The sequence below is a fragment of the Miscanthus floridulus genome, chromosome 19 (assembly GCF_019320115.1).
Source record: "Miscanthus floridulus cultivar M001 chromosome 19, ASM1932011v1, whole genome shotgun sequence".
NCBI lineage: Eukaryota > Viridiplantae > Streptophyta > Magnoliopsida > Poales > Poaceae > Miscanthus > Miscanthus floridulus.
In genome coordinates, this window is record NC_089598.1 from 60,054,068 (window position 1) to 60,075,397 (window position 21,330).

The 21,330-nt window shown below is 44.4% G+C and overlaps 2 protein-coding genes and 1 non-coding gene across 3 annotated transcripts; 2 read left to right on the plus strand and 1 right to left on the minus strand.

Moving 5' to 3' along the window:
* The first annotated feature begins 243 nt into the window (after positions 1-243).
* LOC136528536 (ubiquitin-conjugating enzyme E2 5B-like) lies at positions 244-8,285 on the plus strand. The gene is made up of 4 exons (XM_066521512.1): positions 244-859; positions 6,717-6,844; positions 7,694-7,798; positions 7,990-8,285. The coding sequence occupies exons 1-4, from the start codon at positions 742-744 to the stop codon at positions 8,107-8,109; spliced, it is 471 nt and encodes a 156-aa protein (XP_066377609.1). The 5' UTR covers positions 244-741; the 3' UTR covers positions 8,110-8,285.
* A 1,713-nt stretch (positions 8,286-9,998) lies between these two features.
* On the plus strand, positions 9,999-10,070 carry TRNAK-UUU (transfer RNA lysine (anticodon UUU)). Its single transcript has one exon. It is a non-coding gene; the product is annotated as a tRNA-Lys (tRNA).
* A 1,387-nt stretch (positions 10,071-11,457) lies between these two features.
* LOC136527837 (uncharacterized) lies at positions 11,458-15,634 on the minus strand. Its single transcript, XM_066520682.1, has 4 exons — positions 15,357-15,634; positions 14,838-14,969; positions 13,225-13,308; positions 11,458-12,626 (listed from the first exon to the last, which is right to left on the minus strand). The coding sequence occupies exons 1-4, from the start codon at positions 15,471-15,473 to the stop codon at positions 11,958-11,960; spliced, it is 1,002 nt and encodes a 333-aa protein (XP_066376779.1). The 5' UTR covers positions 15,474-15,634; the 3' UTR covers positions 11,458-11,957.
* Positions 15,635-21,330: the final 5,696 nt, after the last annotated feature.

Consider the following 21,330-nt stretch of genomic DNA (forward strand, 5'->3'; position numbering starts at 1 on the left):
TTTTTCTAAATATTCTCCAGTCTCCATATATCGTCCTCAAATGTTTTTCCGACTTTCTCCAAACGATTTTCTGAATCCCCCGAACAGTCCTGCTTGATGCTCAGGACGCCTCCAGAGACGGTCCTGTCTCCAGCTCCTCCCTACACATGCTACGAGCTCCGCGCTCTAGCGTTATGGGTGGTCGGCTAGCAGCTTCCTTGGTCACGCCTATTGTCTCCTACACATGCACCGGCTCCAGCGCTCGACGTTATGGACTATGGGCTAGCTAGGGCTGGAGACTCAGCTACACACTAACTGTTCGGGAGGTTTATATTAAACATAAATATATTTTCACGCCAACTAATCGTCGAACTGCATACGCCGTTTCATCACCATTGCTGATTTTTCTCTGAGTTTCTTTATTTGTACATCATGTACTACCCGTTCTACATATTTGTATTGCAGGATCGTCGTCCAGGTGATCGGACCACCTGGTGCTCGGGCTTCTCCACCGATCAACTGGTCAGACCGCTTGGTTCATGGACTCCGTCGCCGACCAGTTGATCGGACTGTTCGTCGGTCGCTTCTACTCAATGTTCACTTCGCCGCCGACCAGTCGACCAGAATGTTCGTCGCTCGTGCTTCATCGCCAGTTACGTCGGTTACTCCTCGGCCCTCGGATTCTTCGTGCTCGAGGACTAAGTGGGCACACTTCACTGCACGGACGTCGTCAGCTACGTCGGTGCTCGGACCTCGCTGCCTATGCCGGGGATTCCTCGGTGCTCGGACCTCGCCGCCTACGCCGAGGACTCCTCGGTGCTCGGACATCGCCGCCTACGCCGGGGACTCCTCGTTGCTTGGACCTCGCCGCCTACGCCGGGTACTCCTTACTCCTCAGTGCTCGGTCATCGCTAGCGACGCCGGGGACTCCTCGCTCCTCGGTGCTCGGTCATCGCCACCAACGCCGGGGACTCCACGCTCCTCGGTGCTCGGTCATCACCAGCAACGCCGGGGACTCCTCACTCCTCGGTGCTCGATCATCGCCAGCGACGCCGGGAACTCCTCGGTGCTCGGTCATCGCCGCCTACGCCGGGGACTCCTCGCTCCTCGCTCCTCAGTGCTCGGTCATCGCCGCCAACGTCGGGGACTCCTCGCTCCTCGGTGCTCGGTCATCGCCGCCTACGCCGGGGACTCCTCGCTCCTCGCTCCTCGGTGCTCGGTCATCGCCGCCAATGCTGGGGACTCCTCGCTCCTCGGTGCTCGGTCATCGCCGCCGACGCCGGGGACTCCTCGCTCCTCGGTGCTTGGTCATCGCCGCCTACGCCGGGGACTCGTCGCTCCTCGGTTCTCGGTCACCGCCAGCTACGTCGGGAACTCCCTGATTGGTCGGACATCACCGGCTACGCCGGGGACTCCTCGGTGCTTGGATCTTGTTACGTCTCGTCGGTGTGCTATCAAGCTGCTCCATGCTGTTCGGATCATGGTGCTGATCTTGGGCAGCACGTCTGGGTCTTGATACGTTCATGTCAGACGACGTCGGCAAGCTTTTAGACTTATTTTTCTTTGACCCTGCTACAAGATTCATTCTTCATCTTCTAGCAGGCTCGGGAACTAAGTGGGCACACTTCACCTTGCGGTGAATGTGCTTGTTCTCATCTCGAGGCTACGCCCAAGGACTGGCTGCCTGCTCGGCTAGTCTTCTACTTTATGATCCTGGCACCACGTGACTGCGTCAGCTACTGTCAGGCTCGGGGACTAACTGTGGGGGTATGGCCCCCAAGACATGGGCTGCACCATCGGAGGTGGCCTAGCCCACAAGATCAAGGCATGCACGGCGCTGCTCGGCGTGCACCATAAGACATTGTATAGTACCAAATAGGATACTTTACTTGTAACCCTGCCCCTCCAGAGTATATAAGGAGAGGCAGGGGTCCTCTACTCGACATCATGTATTCAATACAATACACCAAAGACACAGGACGTAGGGTATTACGTCGATCAGATGGCCCGAACCTGTCTAAATCGTTGTCTCTACGCCTTGTGTCACCATCCGGTTCCTGATTACGCGCATCCCCACCGACAAATCTACCATCGTGGGATACCCCTCGGTAGACTGTCGAGCATTTTTTGTTGACATAAATAGTGATCGCAAATTTTGAACTGTGTAGGTTGTTGATGGGATAAAGAGCATGTGTCGTGTAAATTTAGGAAAAGGAAAAATTAGTTCAGTACCATTAAAAGATTCGATCTTTAGAAAAATACCTTAGCTGAGTACCATTAAAAAATTCGATCTTTAGAAAAATACCATTGAAAGATTGAACTGCAGAAAAATACCATTGAAAGGTTTCTCCGTTATAGCCTTTTAGCACATCCGTTGACTCCACGTTACCTCCTATTGCAGATTCATTTGAACAGCCTTCACACCTTATTCATAGCAAACATGTAAAAAAACAGCAAACACTGAACAGCCCCCCAGACCTGATGACTGCAGCATATATGTTGTCGTCTAGCTTAAGCCCCTAGGATATAACACTCTCATCAAGGATATAACAGAAGTTTCAGCATGGTTTCTCCATAAGTTTCAACAAGGTTTCTCAAGAAATTATATATATATATATATATATATATATATATATATATATATATATATATATATATATATATATATATATATATATATATATATATAAGACCACAGTTCACACACTAAAGTACTAATATAGCTAATTCATCTACTTAATGATGAGCCTCCGATTGATTCCACTAGGTGAGATTGCAGCCATCCTTCTAGTTGTTACACCTGGGCTAGTTAGAGAAAGGGATGACATCCTTCTAGTTGTTACACCCGGGCTTTGAATGAGGCGTTGGAGAGGGTTCAACAGCTGCTTTGGATGTCCCAGCATCAGTTGTGGAGGCTCCAACAGATTCAGAGTTGTTTATCCCGTGTTTGAAAACTTGGGTTGGTAAAACAACATTTTAAGCACGTAAAAAGAAACAAAATATTATATTACCTTGTTTTCCCCTTTTTTTGGAAGAGGTGGTGGAAGTTCTTGTTCTAATTCAGCTTGTGTAGCATTACAACCCTTCTCTATATGTCCAAACTGAAAACACCTTTTGCATTGGTATGGTCCTCTTTTTCTTGGCTCTCCTTTAGCCTTTACTCTTTGTTTCCTTGGTCTACCAGCAGCCCTTTGTAGTGGTGGAGGAATCATTTCAAAACCAAGATTAACCTTTGGCCATTCAGACTTGTCATTCATAGGAGCGATCTGAAATTGGTAAGCCATCTTGAATCTCTCTATAGAATAGTAATCATGTACAAAGTCCTCAATGTTTAGTCGCCTCACTTTACCAAATAAGTATATAGCATGAGTGCATGGTTTTCCAGACACCTCCCATTGTCCACAGCCACATTCTCTTTTTGTAAGGTCAACTGCATACTTCCAAGTTTTTCCTTCCTTTGTTGTTTCTAAAATTTCAGCTGACATGGGACCACTTTTGTTGATATCATAGTGCAGTCCTCGACTCTTCATGTTCAGCTCATGTATCACACTAGGGAGGATGCGCCCTTGAAGTCTGCTGGCTATCTCTTGCCTTGTGTAGATCTTCACCATGATCTTCTCTCTGATCTTATCCATTAGATCAACAACTAGAAGGTCTTTATATTCTATAACGCCCTAGAGTCCAAATGACTCAGATCCACTCTGCACGCTGAGCGAACCACACCTACCACCATCCCACTTACGCTTTCGTCCTCGCTTCGCGTAAAAGGATTAATCCAGGGATGATGGGATGGACTCTAGAAGCCTTATATGTTGGTCTATCCCACCTTTAACAACTAAGGTGGGACTAAACTCTTCACAATATCTCGTTAACATGCACATGGGCCACTATGGGCCAAATTCCAAACTGGGCCGGATGTCACATACACCCCCACTCAAAGGAACTGATGTCCTCGTCGGCCCAACACAGCCACAGTCGGGCAAACGATGACCAAGAATGTTCCCTCTTAACACGCGCGACCATGCGTCCAGTGCCAGCACATGTGCCATGCCGTGCACCCCGCAGGGCCTACACGCACAATGAACCCCCATGTCTGCGCTCCTGACCCGCACGCGCCCATGGACACGAAGGTCGGCTCTGATACCATTTGTAATGCCCTAGAGTCCAAACAGCTCAGATCCACTCTGCACGCTGAGCGAACTACACCTACCACCATCCCACTTACGCTTTCGTCCTCGCTTCGCATAAAAGGATTAACCCGGGGATGATGGGATAGACTCTAGAAGCCTTATATGTTGGTCTATCCCACCTTTAACAACCATGGTGTGACTAAACTCTCCACAATATCTCGTTAACATGCGCATTGGCCACTATGGGCCAAATTCCAAACTGGGCTGGATGTCACATATTCCTTAATCCAATTATTGAAGCATCCAGATATGTTATTGTTAACATAATCAACTTTGCATTCTTTGGAGAATTTAGATCTACTCCATATCAGCTTGTGATGGTTGCTTAAAAAGGGAATTGCTTTAGGACATTCGGTTCCAATTTTCTCCAACAATGCATCATGCCTTCGAGCTGTACATGTAAAAATTGTATCACTCTACAACGAATATTAGATTATAAGATCTAAAGAAATAATAATAACCATGAATGTGTCGCCACCATGAAGTTTCTTTGCAAAAATTCTCCAATCGTAGTTTGCATCTGCACACCTTGCCCTGTACCTCTCTTTGTCACTATGTTCAACCCTAGTATCAAACTCATTTTTTATGGCATATGTCCTCAAGGTCATGATGAACTCGTCCTTGTCTCCAAATGTATCTCCTTCATTAATAACCGGATTCTCTTTGTCATTTGTTGTGAAAGGTGCAACGTAATCATCTATCATAGTAGCCTCATCATCATGAACACATTCAGAATCGAAGTCTAGAACAGACCTTGCCCTCTTTCTTTTCTACACCTCTACTTCAATATTTTATGCTGGCTGTGTATCATTAACTGCAACATCAACTGGTTTGAAGTATCTCCACTCTTCATCTACTCTGGTTGGCTCATCCCCATCAGGGTCACACCCAACAGTCATGAAGTGCTCTTTCTCCTCCTCTTTAGGCATTGGTGGCCCTGCTATGGTTTCTCCATGTTGTGGTACTTCTGCCCATTCAAATCCCTCAAACTCCATCTTCTCCTTAACATCTGGCACTTCATTAGGCATGCCCTCGCAATCCATGTTCACTACAGGAGGCATCTCATCCCCCTCCACACGACTGCCCACTATCTTCATAAATTTCACCAATTGAGATGCCCATAGCAAGCTGCAAAGCTGACCATCTGAAATTAACTTGCATGTCCAATGCATCCCTTTTACAACCCAGAAAATTTGCGTACTGGTTGCTGTCCCATGTAAAGTGCGAAGCAATATCCTTCTCTAGATTAATGACTTAATACTTTTCTGAATCAACAACCCAGCTTACATCTCTGCCCCTATTGTAGACCTTTTTACCATGTGTAGTACTGAAGTATGAGTTCACAGTGACCTCTACTCTACAAGCATTCTTTGGATCAATCCTGTGATATGCAGCTCGAAACACATGGAACACAGGGGAAAAAGTAAGGCCCAATTCACAAAAAAATCAGGTCCTCATTCAGTACGTTCACATAGCCATGTGCACACAAAGATAGGGAAAAATACCAGCAAAATAGATACAGATTGGAAGAATATAGCGTGTGTCCAAGGAGATTACCCTTCTGGAATTTCAGTAGCGTTCATCTTCGCTCAAAACCCCAATCCCTTGTCACAGCACTACAGAATCCCCAATACCTAGGGTTCAGACCATGAAAGAAGAGCACAAGAAGAATGGAGAACAAGGAAAAAATAGATGGAGAGGGGCGCACCATGGGGGATAGGCCTAGAAGTCACTGCCGTTGTCGCCGAGGGGAGGAGCGCCGCCGTTGAGGGGACAAGGGGCTGCTGCCGAGGGGAAGAGCGCCGCTGGAGGTCGCGACCAGGTGCATTCGTGCTTTCCTTAGCAGGCTGGGTGCGTTTGGGCCAGCCGGTCAGGAACCAGGACATGTCGGTGCTTTCAAGTTGGATCCGATTTTTTTCCTCCAGCTAACGTGAAGTTAACGGGAATGCTAAAAGGCTACAACTGGAGGAACCTTTCAATGGTATTTTTTGCAGTTCAATCTTTCAATGGTATTTTTCTACAGATCGGATCTTTTAATGGTACTGAGCTAATTTTCCCTTAGGAAAAGGATCGTAGGTTTTCTGTATGGTTCATTTGGACATACAGGGTGTTCATTCGTGTCGTCCCTCTAGGTTTGCTTATTAGATACGGAGAGGGGCCTGCCTCCTGCTGGTCTTTTTTTTCATGTTCAGGTTCGCACAGGGGTAGTTACATCATCCTGCCAGTAAGAAATTTGCCTTTCTGTTCAGGCGGGTTGAGCAATTTTGTCAGCATCAAGCAAGCAGCGTTGTTGTTTAGATAAGTGCAGCGCTCACGCACCATGGTAGTCATGTACTTGAGCATACAAACCTGCTGAGTGCTTCTAGGGCCATCAGCCCCTACACTGTGACACTAGCAAATCTAGTATGCTGATGTATGTACATAACAACAGTTTTTAGCTTGTACTTGTGCACAGAACTAGCAATTCTGTTTGTGGAAGATTGATATTCAAGTTTTAGAGTATCAAATCAATGTGTGACTAAAATGCATTTCTTTGTCCATCTACAGGCCCTGTTGCCGAAGATATGTTCCACTGGCAAGCGACGATTATGGGTCCATCAGATAGCCCAGATGCTAGTGGCGTGTTTTTGGTCACTATTCACTTCCCACCGGACTACCCATTCAAACCACCGAAGGTACATGAGTGTTGTCTCAGCTTATTTGTTATTTGTTACGGGCACAGTTTTTGTACAGTACATAAGACCGCTGCTTGTTTCAATTTCAATTAGGCCTGGTTTAGTTCTCAAAAATTTTCACCCTAAACTATCACATCGAATCTTGCGGCACATGCATGGAGTATTAAATATAGACAAAAAAAAAACTAATTGCATAGTTTGGTTGAAAATCGCGAGACGAATGTTTTAAGACTAATTAGTCCATGCTTAGCCATAAGTGCTACAGTAACTAACATGCGCTAATGATGGATTAATTAGGCTTAATAAATCCGTCTCGCAGTTTCCAGGCGAGCTATGTAATTAGTTTTGTTTATTAGTATCCGAAAACCCCTTCCGACATCCCCGAAACATCCGATGTGACATCCAAAAATTTTCATTTCACGAACTAAACACAGCCTTAGTTTCCATTTGTTTATGCACGTCAGTTCATATGAATTATTGGACCTCCATTCCTGTTACACCAGTTGTCCACTTATTTCCTAGATGGCTAGATTCCAATTAGAAGAATTACTGGCATGGAACGTCTCCAACTAATTCTGAATTTGACACTTATGTGCTACTTGTCGACAAATATCAACACTGACCATGACATGTTATAATCTGTGAACGCATACTATGATTTCTGTGAAATTGTTAGCTCTTTACTTTGCCTTTCCATTCTATACTGGACCACTAGTTTGATTTAGCCTGTTTAATGTGAGAACCAACCTTGTTCTTTTCAAAACTTAGCTCTATCTACACATGCGCATTAGCAATCCAACTGAATCTGAAATACCTGTATGTGTGCTCATCATTTATTACATTTTGCAGGTTGCATTCAAAACAATGGTTTTCCATCCGAATATCAACAGCAATGGGAGCATCTGTCTTGATATCTTGAAGGAACGATGGAGCCCTGCTTTGACAATTTCTAAGGTTAGTATTTATTCTCTTCTCCATGTAACATTGCTACAAGCTACTTCAAGATAACTCTAGTGTAGCCTATTTAAGAAGTTGGGATCATCTAGCAGATTCTGCAGATTAACAAAAACATACCAACCTCCTGCACACTACCTGTCAACTTTTCTAGTTTGCATCTTTAGCTAATACATGCCCACAATTTTCAGGTCCTCCTCTCAATTTGTTCCCTTCTAACGGACCCAAACCCTGATGATCCATTGGTCCAAGAGATTGCTCACATGTACAAGACTGACCGCGCGAAGTACAAATCTACTGCTAGGAGCTAAACTCAGAAATATGCAATGGGCTGACATTGCTGGCTGCCAGGAAGATGATGACCCAGTTATCTGCTCGTTACACAAGCTGTGGGTCTGTCCTAGATCTAATGCACTGCCTTTTGTAATTGAAGCCATGGGTCTAAATTAAACTGTCCATTCATGCATCGAACTATTGGTCTATATAATGGAAGGTGAAACATTGATAGTCCCTCGGCGTTGTCTGGTCCAATATTTTGGTATTTTGGGCTGCTTCGATGGTTTATATGACTTGATAGTTTGGGTCTTCCGCTGGTGGTTGGTGGTGGTCTGGTGGACATGGACTGAAAGTTCGCATCCTCAAAATTCCAAAACTGGATGGTTGTAAATTTTTGCTGCCGGACACGGGGTTAGAACTTGGAAGCTGCAGATTTTACACACTGATCGGATGTAGAATTTGGTAGTTCTGTCGGCCTGATGTCCTTCGAAATGGGTTTGTGATAACGGCCTTAGTGAAAATAACGAAAGTGTTGAGTTGGGTCTCATCCGGATTCTGGAACCGCACGTTCTCGCAACCCGGTAAAACTAAACTGAATTTGACTATCAGTTAACCAACTAGATAAGACACCACGACTTACCAGTGGATGCAAAACTCGCATTTCAGTAAATCATATATATTCCAAAATTATGCATTTAAATTCAAATTCTGATTATTTGTTTCTTCTTTTATTTATCTACTTACTCCATGTCAAACTATAGTCATTTTAACCTTGTTCTAAGTCAAATTTCTTTTTCAAAAATTATACAAACATATATAGCTCAAACAAGATCTATTAAATACCTCATGAAATATATATTTTATAGTGCATTTATTTAGTAATAATAATAATATTGTATATATATATATATATATATATATATATATATATTTATAAACTTGGTTGAAGTTATACATGAGACAAAAAACGATGTCAAAAGCATCAATCCTCGATCCAGGAACATTGTCTATAATCTGAGGGCACATGTCATTTTGACACTATCGTGTAAAAATCTATCACAAGCAGCATACCACATTTCTTGACCCCCGTCGACCTAAAAACTGTGACCGTGGTTAGATAAATTTAACTTGGATTAAACTGAAATAATTTGCAATTTAAACAGAGGGAATAGATTATGAATGCACAAGGAGGCCCAATAGTGAGGATCAATTCGCTCTGTTTGCTTGGCTTATAAGCCGTACTTTTTCAGTCAACAAATAGTATTTTTCTCTCCCAACAAATTAGCCAACGGTACTTTCTATGGAGCCAAGCGAACAGTGCACATATCATGCTCGTCACCTCGTGGACAGGGACGGCGCTTAGTTGAGGCTAAAGTGGGTCATGGTCTCTCCTTGCCTACCTTAATCTCCATTGACTAAACAGTAATTTTAGTCTTGTTCATAGGTTTTTAGAGCTCAATTGCATAGATTAGGCCCCACCTATTTGTTCAGTGAAGCTCCGTCACTGCTCATGGACAGCACGACGGTGGTAACAGGCAATCAGGCATCACGGGTGGCCTGTCCAAGCTGAAGCGGTAGAACTATTGTAGAAGGGCGTGGATGGCATTCGGAGTCAAACTATGTGACGTCCACCTTGGTTCTGCTCTGCCTAGTACCTAGGCCCCCCAAGCAACGCCGATGACATAGGTGGTGATACTTGATACTCATAATGTTGCTGCATCAGCGATGTACATGTGCCTCGCTAAAGTATGGTGGGCTTGTGGTTCAAGACAGGTGCCAGACGGCCACCATTATATTCTGGCATCATGGATGGCATTTTGCACGGAGACCCCATTTATTTCACAGCCTTGTAAGCATGGTGGTGGCACCGTTTAGAAGCATTCTTATCAAATAATTAGTTTCAACCCATTCTGAAGTAACAGTTGCCGTCCTAGCTCAGTGGTAGAGCGCGTGGCTTTTAACCACGTGGTCGTGGGTTCGATCCCCACGGACGGCGTATTTTTTATTTATTAGGTCAATTTCAATTTGTCATTAGGATTGTCTTTCTGTTATGTAATTTGAATGCAAATAAAACTTGTTTTTATTAATTTCTTTTTGAAGAAAGATCTAATTTCTTTATTTTCATTTTTATAAGCATGTACTCACTCCTTCCTGAAATATAAGGCGTCTAAATTTTTCATAAGTCAAGCTATGTTAACTTTTGACCAAAATTTTACGACATTAAATTAATATCATTGGATATATATTTTCATAATCTACATTTATGATGTCATAGTGTTAATACTCTTGTATCTATAAATTTGGTTAAACTTTGCATAGTTTAACTTAGAACAAACTTGAATCTCTTATGTTTTAGTACGGAGAACATAACACCCGCGCAATCTTTTTAATGAGATGGTAATATCACGTAGCATCTTTCGAAGAAAATTTTAATCTCTCTTTTATTATCATTCTTATAAGCATATATACATAGTACCGATGAACTTTTACTATGAGATGGTAATATCACGAAGCATTTTCCTTGAATTCTTTCACATGGTATTAACATTTAGGTCAAATTCAGATAGCGTTTGTTTCGTTTCAAGGTAACGTAAACAATAATGGAAGTAGCTGACGGAGGGACTGGCCGAGGGATCATTCATTCCTTGATCTGTTTGGTTGCATGTGGTAACGGTATTGAGCTGGAGACCAGAGGCGCTCGAAGTCTCGGAGCGAGGACGCAGCGGCGGCGTGATCGGGTAAGTCTTGGGAACAGGCGGTATCAGCAGTGACTGAGCCTTGGCCCTGTTCGCTTGTGCTATGAGTCGTACTATTTCAGTGAACGGACAGTGTTTTTCTCTCACAACAAAATCAGTGAACAGTACTTTCAGCCATAGCTTTTCAGCAAAGCGAACAGAACCACGGTAGCTCTTGACGAACCGGGACGAACCAAACACATGTGTTGCATTACGATTCCCTCAGTAATCAGATTGCGCTACATTTCCCTGAACCAAACGCTTTCTCAGTGCATCTCCGTTCCATCTAGGTGGATGATTTCTCCCTGAACCAAACTTGCTACCCAATCACCCTTGTCTTGATTTCGCTTCTCATAACTGTTTTTTTCTGCCCAACAGACAACCTATAAAATCTCGGCATCATTCGGAGGAAGGCATGTTCCATGTGTCAAAAACAATAATTCTAGTGGTAGGTGTAATAAATAATTAAAGAGAAGAGAGAATGACAAATAATTAATTAAAGGGAGATTTGCAACCAGATCATTTCTCCAAGTGCCTCATGGCGCTTCAGGCGTCCATCTAACAAGGAGGTAGCCGCACAGAGGAACTCAGGGCAGCACAAAACCATGCTATCACCAGACACAAGATTGGCAGTGCCCATTTCAATTCTGTTGGATAACTTGTGCACAGTTTAGAACGTGCAGTTTATTGATCCCCGCTGTACAGAAAAGAACGATGCAAGTACATACATCCAAAGCATACAGCCATTCAGGCGTTCAAGGCATGGCATTGGATGACAGGAAATCATATATTTCCTTAACAATATGGACGGGGAATTCTATACACCGACAATTATTCTCCTGCGTATGTAATTTACAAAAATGTGGCAGATGCTTCTGGAAGCTGGGTACAGGTCCTAAGGCTGCAGTGATTAATCATCTACATAAAATCCTCAAAAAACATTTCTTCTGTTGTCTATTTTCCTGCACTAACTGTTCCCTCTTCGCTTCAGACTACATGATTTCTTCTATTTCGCCGCTGCATTAAATGACTTATTTTTATCCAGAAAAGAATAGAATCAATCCTGTCCATGTTACACCAAAACATTTTCAGACGAGGCTCCAGCAGATATGCCCAAGTTTGAACTGAAACAGTAATACCAGCTCAGCTCATTTCATCAAATCCAAGAACACAAAGCCATTCCACAAGCTATGCAGCACCATCGATGCCAGTAGGTTGCGCGATCTTGCAAAGACCCCTCCCATCACCACTCCAAGAAACACTAAAGGCATCACCCTCTGGGCATTGAAGTGAGCGAGTGCGAAAGCAGCAGCACTTGCTAGAATCGACCATGGAAGTGGCATGTACCGTGTAAGAGATGGGAGAAGGAATCCTCGGAACACAATTTCTTCCCATATAGGTGCACATACGGTGACTACCACTGCATACAGAGCCATTGCCACTGGATCACGTGCCACAATGGACTGTTCTACACTGGAAACCCCGACAACTGGACCTGGTGACATTGGAACTAGGCTGATGTTTATGTGAGAGAGCAGATTGACTAATGGGAATAACAGGCACCCAAATGCTACATCCAAATGCCATTTGCCCTTCAAATTGAACTCAAACCAGCCTGGAGGAAGGGGCCGGAATCTACCAAGGCATTGGTGAAGGATTGCAATCCCAGCAAGGCCTTCTGTTATGTCTGTCAAGAGACTATATAGTGCCTGGCCTCTGTGCGTCAATGTTTCCTTGCTAAACCCAGCAGCATGAGCCAAGAATGGCACTATCCAGGAACCCACAAACCAAAATGTGGCAATCCATAAAATCATGACCTGCATTCATAAATTACAAATGTGTCATTTCTTCTTATAGCACATTTCAAGTGAAGTGCTTAGATCCTAAGCGATCATTAGATTTGATGAACACCTCTGATTTAACTACCTACTTAAGTCGGACGATCAACAACCAAGCATTCCCCATATGTGAAACTAGGCCTCAATGATGCCATCCATCATTCATTTCTTTTGTGTATAAATCTTGCTAGCATATATATGAGGGAGAAGATATACCATAACTAAAACAGAGATAAATGTATAAAATTCTCATTTGAACTGTATGACAAACAGCAAAGCCTTTTAGTCCCCACAAAGTTCAGGTTGGCAAAATCCTCAAGTGTGCTGTGTAAAATATAAAATACAAATAGAAACATGCTATAATTACTGCTAAAGTCTACAAAATGCATAGCTATATAGGTTTAAGACTACAATAGAAACTATGGACCCACATTGACAGTACATTGCATCTTTCAAATTTCAGCAGTCTGCCAACAATCGATGGAAAAGTAACGTATAAAACATGTCATTCAGCCTTAGAAAATGAAGCTGCAACTGAGCATTAGCGTCACCTCAGAAGATGGATGGAAGAACTAACCTGAGCAATGGTTTGTCCAGTCCAAGGTACTGTCCAGCGTTCTGTCTGAAATCTTACTATTCTGCCCAGTAAATTTTCTTTTATCTGAAACACAAATAGAGAATTCTCATTGACCAGACAATGAAAATACCCAGACACTTATATTCCTCCAAGAAGCAAAATACATAGTAGAGCAGTAAAACTTTTAATGGTATCTAGTGTTTGGCCTTTTAGTACAATTTAGATTTACTGGTAAAACACATGCAAGATGCCAAACCAAAGAGCTTGGCAGTAAAGTGTAGCATAATGCACAAAGTTGTCTTGCAAATTTATATCCACAGTGCTTACTTCTGTCCTAAACATTAAAATGGTCATCCTAGATGTTCATTAAAACCTCATATAAACATAACCAAACACAGCTAAGCGAAAATTGATCTGTTACATGTATTTAAATGGTTGATAATAACAGGTAGACAAATCATAGTATAAAAGCTACCTTTTGAAACTATTTTCCTGTTACCTCTAAAAAATTGAACTTTTTGTTTCAATTAAAGCAACTTCCCGGGACTGAATCACATGCATGGCAGAACATTTTCTAACTCTTCATACTTTATATGCCTTATAATGAAACATCCAGGACATTGTGCATACAAATGGCACTACAGAGAGTCAGAGATGCTAGTAAGCTTATATTAGGGCCATATTTTGTTCTGTTTGGAAGTGTTATAAGACCTGGATAGTGGATATCCATCATAAGAGCAACTCCAAGACTCTCTACATCATTCATAATTGTTAGGAATAGAGATTTTGGTGAAAAAAATAACATCCAATAGCTTCTTTAATTGGCTAGCCAAATATAGCCCTCATCTATTCCGAATTTCTCGCTAGTCAAACATAGAAAGCGAGAAGGGCTCTTTAGAGTGCACACAAGATATAGAAAAGCTGTTGGAGAGTGAAAGAATATAAAAAACGACTTTTATGCAAATGACTTTCCAAATGATGATTTAGAGAGTGAGCTTTAAAAAGACTCTTGGAGATGCTCTAAGTTAGATGCTCTAAGTTAGATAACTGAAGTTATTTATCTGTCAATTCAGTTATTTATTTCTATCAGTTTTTTTTTTCGAAAGCTATCAGTGCAGTTTAGTATAATTTTCAATTAAGTTCCATCATAACCCAATAACACTCCCAATTCTCATATCATTACAAGTATGATGTTTGGTCAGTTAAACACCTACGAATAGAAACAATTGTTGTGTTGGGTGACCAAATGCTGCTATCGGTGCTAATATATAAACACATACAAATTTGTATATGTACTGATTAATAGTTACAATTGAACACAGCATGCAAATTGCCATATGAACAGTTGTAACAAATTCTATAGCAGTTTTATAATTATGACCAATAGTTTTCATTTCAGTTTCTTACATGAAATTATCAGACAATCAAGGCAATATAAGTCGACAATCCAGTTATGCAGTAGTTTTAGCTTTGTTGTATCCTAAAGAATGAGGCCATACTTTTTCTCTCAAGCATCCCATCCAAGTTGTACATTCCATGCCCAAATTTACTAGAGTACAAATTACAAACAAGTCATTGAAATTCTGCTCCTGCTCCTCATTTGAGCTACTCACCTCTTCCTCTTCCACCTCTGCACCACCTGAGCTCTGTGATTGGGCAGCATACTTGAAGCCATCACCTTCGTCAGATGTTGTTGGTCCATCCTGATCATTTCTGAAGCATGTGACGTGCCACAATGTCCATACCTAAAAGCTCAAAGGAACGAGAAAATAAGCTCCGGATTATTCCAAGACCAAAAAAAAGCCCAGGAGTAACAGATTGACTAAGCATAGAACATAGTCAGGTGATGAGCAACATTGCAGTTCCTAGAACGAACTGGATACACTGATCACCACAGTATACGAGTTTCTTTAACCAATTCAGAACTCCAACCTGTAATCAGTCAGCACGCGCAACAAAAATGCAAGTCTGAAGCCCAGATTTAAGCAGGGAAATGCAAAATTCAACAAATCCAAGCAACAGAAGAGGGCAAATTATGTACTGCTGAACGAAGGTTTAGCTGCCCCGCCCCGCCCCCCACCCACCCACCCATATGCGCAAGCAGGTAGAATCGAGTGGACAGAGAGACGTACCTTCGCTGGAGCCGCACACCGAGGCCCGAAGCCGAGTGACGGCCTCGCGGCGGAGAGAGGTGGGAGCCGAACCCGGAACCTTGGAGCGGGAGGGGCGAGGCACGAGGCGTAGGACATGGGTGGTGTTGGGTGGAGTAGGCGCCACGTCCCACGACGGACGGCTCCGGGCCAGGCTGTGCTTGCTTCCACCTCCAGCCTCGCTCTCTTCGCCCTTCGGCGACGCGGCTTCGCACGCCGCCGTGGAGGAGAAAATGGTAATTTTGCTCTTACGGATAGTGGGCTTCCCTACGCGTATCTCACATAATTTTGCCATTTCGTATTTATTCATTTCTGACCCATTTTTTTTACCAGGCGTGGCCGTTACCCTGTCTCCTTCTAACTTATTCTCTTGCTCTGCTTCTCACGGTCATGGCAATTTCTCCTTTCTCTCCAGTTCTCTCTTCGCCTCGACCAGTGTAAGGGCGGCAGCCCGACGCCGGCCGCCGCCGCCCATCCACGCTAGGCCGCCGCTGACAGGCCGCGTGTCACCAGGCGTCCTCGCACCGATCGTCCGCGCCAGACTGGGCGACGCCGGCTCAGACCTGGGTGGGCGGACCGTGCTGCAAATGCACCAGCACGGCTGGGCCCCACCCTGCTCCACACGAGCACTCGAACTTGGAACTGAGAACGAAGAACAGAAGGAGCGAGCGCTACAAGGCCTGAGCCAATTTCTGCAAGACTGAGCAAATCAGAAACGCAGCAGAAGGGAAGGGCAGCGACTGCACTGCGCCGTTCCACTTCACACCGGTGGCTACTGTCCCCAACCAGAAACGCACGAACAGGAAGCTGAGCGAAACGAACAGAAATTCAACTAAATCCTACCCAAACCTCTATGAACCGCTCCCAAACTTTGGACAGATGCAATTCAACCTAGCACGAACCTATTCCCCAAAAATCATTGTCTGAGATTGACATAAACTCTGAATCAGGATTGAAACCAAGAACGAAAATGGGGAAAAATAGGACGCGTGGTCGCCACCCTAGCACGGACGATCGGGGCGAGGACGCCTGGTGACGCGCGGCCTGTCGACGGCGGCCTGTTGGCGGCGGCCTGGTGCGGACGAGCGGCGGCGGCCGGCGTCGGGCTCCCGCCCGAACACCGGTCGAGATGGAGAGAGAACGGGAGAGAAAGGAGAAATTCCTGTGACCGTGAGGAGAGGATAAGGTAGAAGGAGACAGGGTAAAATAGTCACACCTGGTTAAAAAGAGGGGTCAGAAATTTATAAAGTTGAAAAAAACAAAAATAATAAAATAACGTGAAAACACACCTTTCGTAAGGGTATTCTGGCGAAGCCCACAAACTTAAGGGTATTCTAGCGAAGCCCACTCTCCATAAGGGCAAAATTCCCATTTTCTCGCCGTGGAGAGACGCAGCCCAAATAGGCCCTATCTGAAATAACCAACTAAAAAAAATTGAAGGGTAAAATGTGTATAGGTCTATACTCTTTATATCACTCGAAAGACTTACTGAGTTACTGTGTGTGACTGTGATCTCGTAAATTAGTAATCATCAAAATTCAAAGCTGTTATAGAATAAGTTATTTTATAATAAATCAAAGTAGCTATAAAATAAGTTATTTTATAATAAATTATTATCGGAAACTCTAAGTGACGACCCGTCGCGCTTCTGCGCGAGTGCATGACCAGCGCTCACACGGCCTGGCCTGCCTGACGCGAATTTCTTTTTTAATTTTAACAGTTTTTGGAAACTAATTTTAAATCTAACATAGTCGGTTTTTTTTAAACTAACACTTTTGGCCGCGTCTATTGCCCTGGCGCGGCCAAATACCTATGCCACATCATGCATGGTGGCGCGGCAGAGGGCTGACGTGACGGCGACCAGAATCGCTGACCGCTGACGGGGCAGGGCCTGCTGCGCCACCGATCTTGGCACGGCACTGCCGCGCCCTGATCCGTGGCGCGGCAGAGCCGAATAAAACCCCCACCGCCAGTCCCGCTGCCCGAGCAGCAAGGCCGCCTAGTCGCCGCGCCTGCATTCGCCCACGCCAGCCAGCCGCCGAGCACGCTGGCCGCCACGCCACGAACGCCGGCAGCCCGCCCCCCGCCCGACCCTCCATTGCCGCCTCTCTCCCTCCCTTCCCTTCCATTCCCCGGCCGCTCCCTCCCTCCTCGTCCTCGTGCAAGGTAATGACGCACATTTTATTTTCGTTTGAATGGTGGATAATATATTATGAATGGGAGCTAAGTTTAGGAGAAAAATTATGAATGGTGATTATATTTGACATTAGTTTGCGTTGTTTTGATTGATGTTTAATTTGAACTGTTTTATTAGATGGAAGACATATTTCAGGAGCAGTTATGGGGAAAACGGGATCGTCCTAGAGAATTATACCCCGTTGAGTCTAGCAAAGATGTCCCCGTCCCTCCTAAACTCCCTGTCCCTAACTGTGACTGTGGTCGTCCGGCCGACGTGTTTCAATCGAGACATCTAGACACAGCGGCTCGTTGCTTCTACACATGCAGTCGTTTTAATGTAAGTAATTGTTTCCGTATATTTTTCTTCTTCATTTGTATTACTAGGTTACTAATATTTTGTTGAATTTTTATTGTGTAGGACCATGAGAGGTGCCTTTTCTTTCAGTGGATCGACGGTGCAGACAAGTTTGACCCCAGGTACATCCTTTTGGACGATTGATGGAGAGGGCGACATCCACGAGAGCACTTCGAGCGGTGGGTTCCACCTCCCCCTAACCCCCCTCTAATGATGGCTAAGGAGAAGCACTTAGCCGTAGTTAGATGACTCGAGGAACCTCCTCTGTGCCATTGCGAAGACCGAGCCGTGATAAACCCTGACAATACGTTGGAGTTTGTGTGTCCAAACAAGCATGAAGTAAGTGCAAAGTGTATGTGTTGAAATGTTGAGCTATATGTGTCATGTACTAATGTCACGTTATTTAGGTGTATTCAATAGCGAAGTGTCATTTCAAGGAGTAGTTGTATGGTCCTAAGAACAAATGGCCCGAAGAACCTCCAAAAGCAAAGCAAAAGAAGAAAGAAAGATTAATTTACAAAGCACCGTCAATCAAGTGCGAATGTGGTGTTAAATCCAACTACGATCTAGTCCCTTCGGAGCTCGGAATAGGCCATTATTGTGGCCATATGATTGACTATGATGAGGTTGGTTATTTTTGTGGTAACTATGAAATCATATTTTGTTTCTTTTGCTAAGACATATATGATATAATTTATCATTTGAACAGAGCACTAGGAAATGCAGGTGGGAATGTTATAATGGTCAAGCTAAGTTCTTGGATGAACTGAAGGGGAAGCAAGTAATTGCATGAAAGAGGGGATATGGACCTGACTACGTCAACCTTTTTATTAAACATCATAGAGACAAGATGCGTGAGTTTGCTAGACAGCGCGGTATTTGTAACCCGATCGACGTTGGGCTTGTCAAATGGGGATTGGAGAGACGGATGATATTAGAGGAGGAGAGGGCAAGGAAGAATGCAAGGGAGGAGACAAGAGTACAGATGCAGGTCTTGAACGAGCATGTTGTTTCATTATGTGCCAGTGAGTACTTCGAAGCCTTTTTTTTCGTTGCCTGATTTTAAATGTAATATAGTCGCATTGCTAACTGATTGCATTTTATACATGAAGGGATTGGATGCAACGAGGACCATGTTGCAGAGGTGGCTCGTGCAAGGTATGAGGAAAAGAAGTTAGATGAGCACAAAAAATGAGCTGGTCGTACCGTTGAATCACCGATTGTGTTGTCTGATGAGGGGGATGAGGATGAGGATGACACTGACAGACTGAGCGAGCTTATCGCTCTAGTAGAGGTGGGCTTGCAGGCGGATGAGGCTGAAGACGACACTGGTAGACTGAGCGAGCTCATCGCTCTAGCAGAGGCGGGCTTGTAGGCGGAGGAGGTTGAGGACGACACTGACAGACTGAGTGAGCTCATCGCTCTAGCAGAGGCGGGCTTGCAGGCGGAGGAGGATGACGACGCGTTCTTCACTTAGGCCGCAGAGGCCGCAGATGAAGTGGAGGCCGCTTACTACAGGCAAAGGGCAGATCAGGGCAATGTAGGTGAGCCTAGCCACAACAACAGGGTTGTGGTTGAGGATTGATACTCGGACGACGAGTTGCTTACTCGGTATGTTTCTGACTGAGGGTTTTTAATTGCGCCGACTGTTAATTCCATACTTTATTAATGATCAATGTAGCTATGTAGTAGAAATTTCATTGTATTGTCTTATATTCCATTTGAACTACTGATGTATTGTACCCATGTGTTATGTACTCAGATTACCCATGATCGATCTTAAGTGATCACATATATTTGTATCATGCATTCAAAATTTCTAAAATAAACATAATCGGGTGAAATTATCTCGAATACAGCGCCGTAGCCCACTGGTTCAGCCGCGTCATAGCCCAGGTTCTGCCACGCTAGAGTCCACGGTGTGTCAGTGCCGTGCCATACTACACGACGCGTTAGTGCCGTGCCATAGACGACGACGCGGCAGTGACGTGGATAGACAACATCCAACTTCAATTGAGTTGTCGTCGGTGCTGTACAAAACTACAAGTGGTGCCGGGACCGTATGCAAGTTGAAATGAACATGAAGCAAATAAATGGATGACAAGTTGCCACATAATATTTTCACTGGTTTATGAGTCTGCAAGTTTTTGACAACAATATTCGTTCGACATAAGTTCGACATAATGAACTAAGTCCTAGGAATATAAGGATCCCTCTAACGCCTCTTGGAAACCTCATCGTCCGGTGGAAGAAGGGGGTCATCGTACTCCACCTCAAGAAGGGGGTACAGCTAGTGCGGCGTGGGAGGGGCCATCCTATTACAAATTGATAAAAAAGGGTTAGAGTATTCAAATTAATAATATTCAGATTAATATTATGTAGCATTGCAAATTTTGAACTACTTGTTATGTAGTACGAACACAATACGAAATCACATGCTGCCATCGTCTTCTATGTTGGCTAGCCTTGTGACTAGATTATTTGCAAATAGAGCAAAGATTCCTGCCACGGGTCTCGTTGAAGTCTCCCTTGCTGTACATGTCTTCGCCGTACCCTCTCATAGCGTCCATGTCCCCTTGAGTCGCTTCTTCTTCCTCCTACCCTTCCCTACCTTCATTAGATTCGGATGCGGCACGTAGTCATAACCATTATAAGGTGGCCATTATAAGGTGGCTAGCCTTGTGACTAGATTATTTGCAAACAGAGCAAAGATTCCTACCATAGGTCTCGTTGAAGTCTCCCTCGCTATACATGTCTTCGCCGTACCCTCTCATAGCGTCCATGTCCCCCTTGAGTCGCTTCTTCTTCCTCCTACCCTTCCCTACCTTCATTAGATCCGGATGCGGCACGTAGTCATAACCATTATAAGGTGGCCACTGTGTCGGGTCAAGGTATGGCTCGAAGCTCATCTCCCAAATACTAACGGTGTTCGAACGAAGATACAAGGGTGACATATATGGCAGATCCTCATAGTTGTACCCGCGAACCCTACAGGTTGTGATCATATGAGAGCAAGGGGCATGTATGATCTGAGGGACGTTGCAACTGCACTCTACCTTTTCAAGATCAACTCGGTAGTTTCGTCCACCATAATGTTCGCCGCCCAAGCTTGTGCCACCCTTGCCCCGTACACTAAAGATATGGCGGCGGGGTCCATACGGCTCGGCGGTGTGCTGCTTGGCCAATTCCTTGGCCTCCTTCAAATGTTCAGCTCTGGCCTTTCCAAAATGCCCCTGCTCAGCTATATTCCTCAGCGCAAGTTCCCACCTCTTCACAAAATATTCGTTGCACTTATGAAATGAGAACTCAACAATTCTAGACATAGGCAATGATCAAACTCTAGTGAATACACGGTTGAAGGACTCCGAGGAGTTAGTGGTCATGATGCCATACCTAAAACCCTCCTCGTCATATGCTAACGCC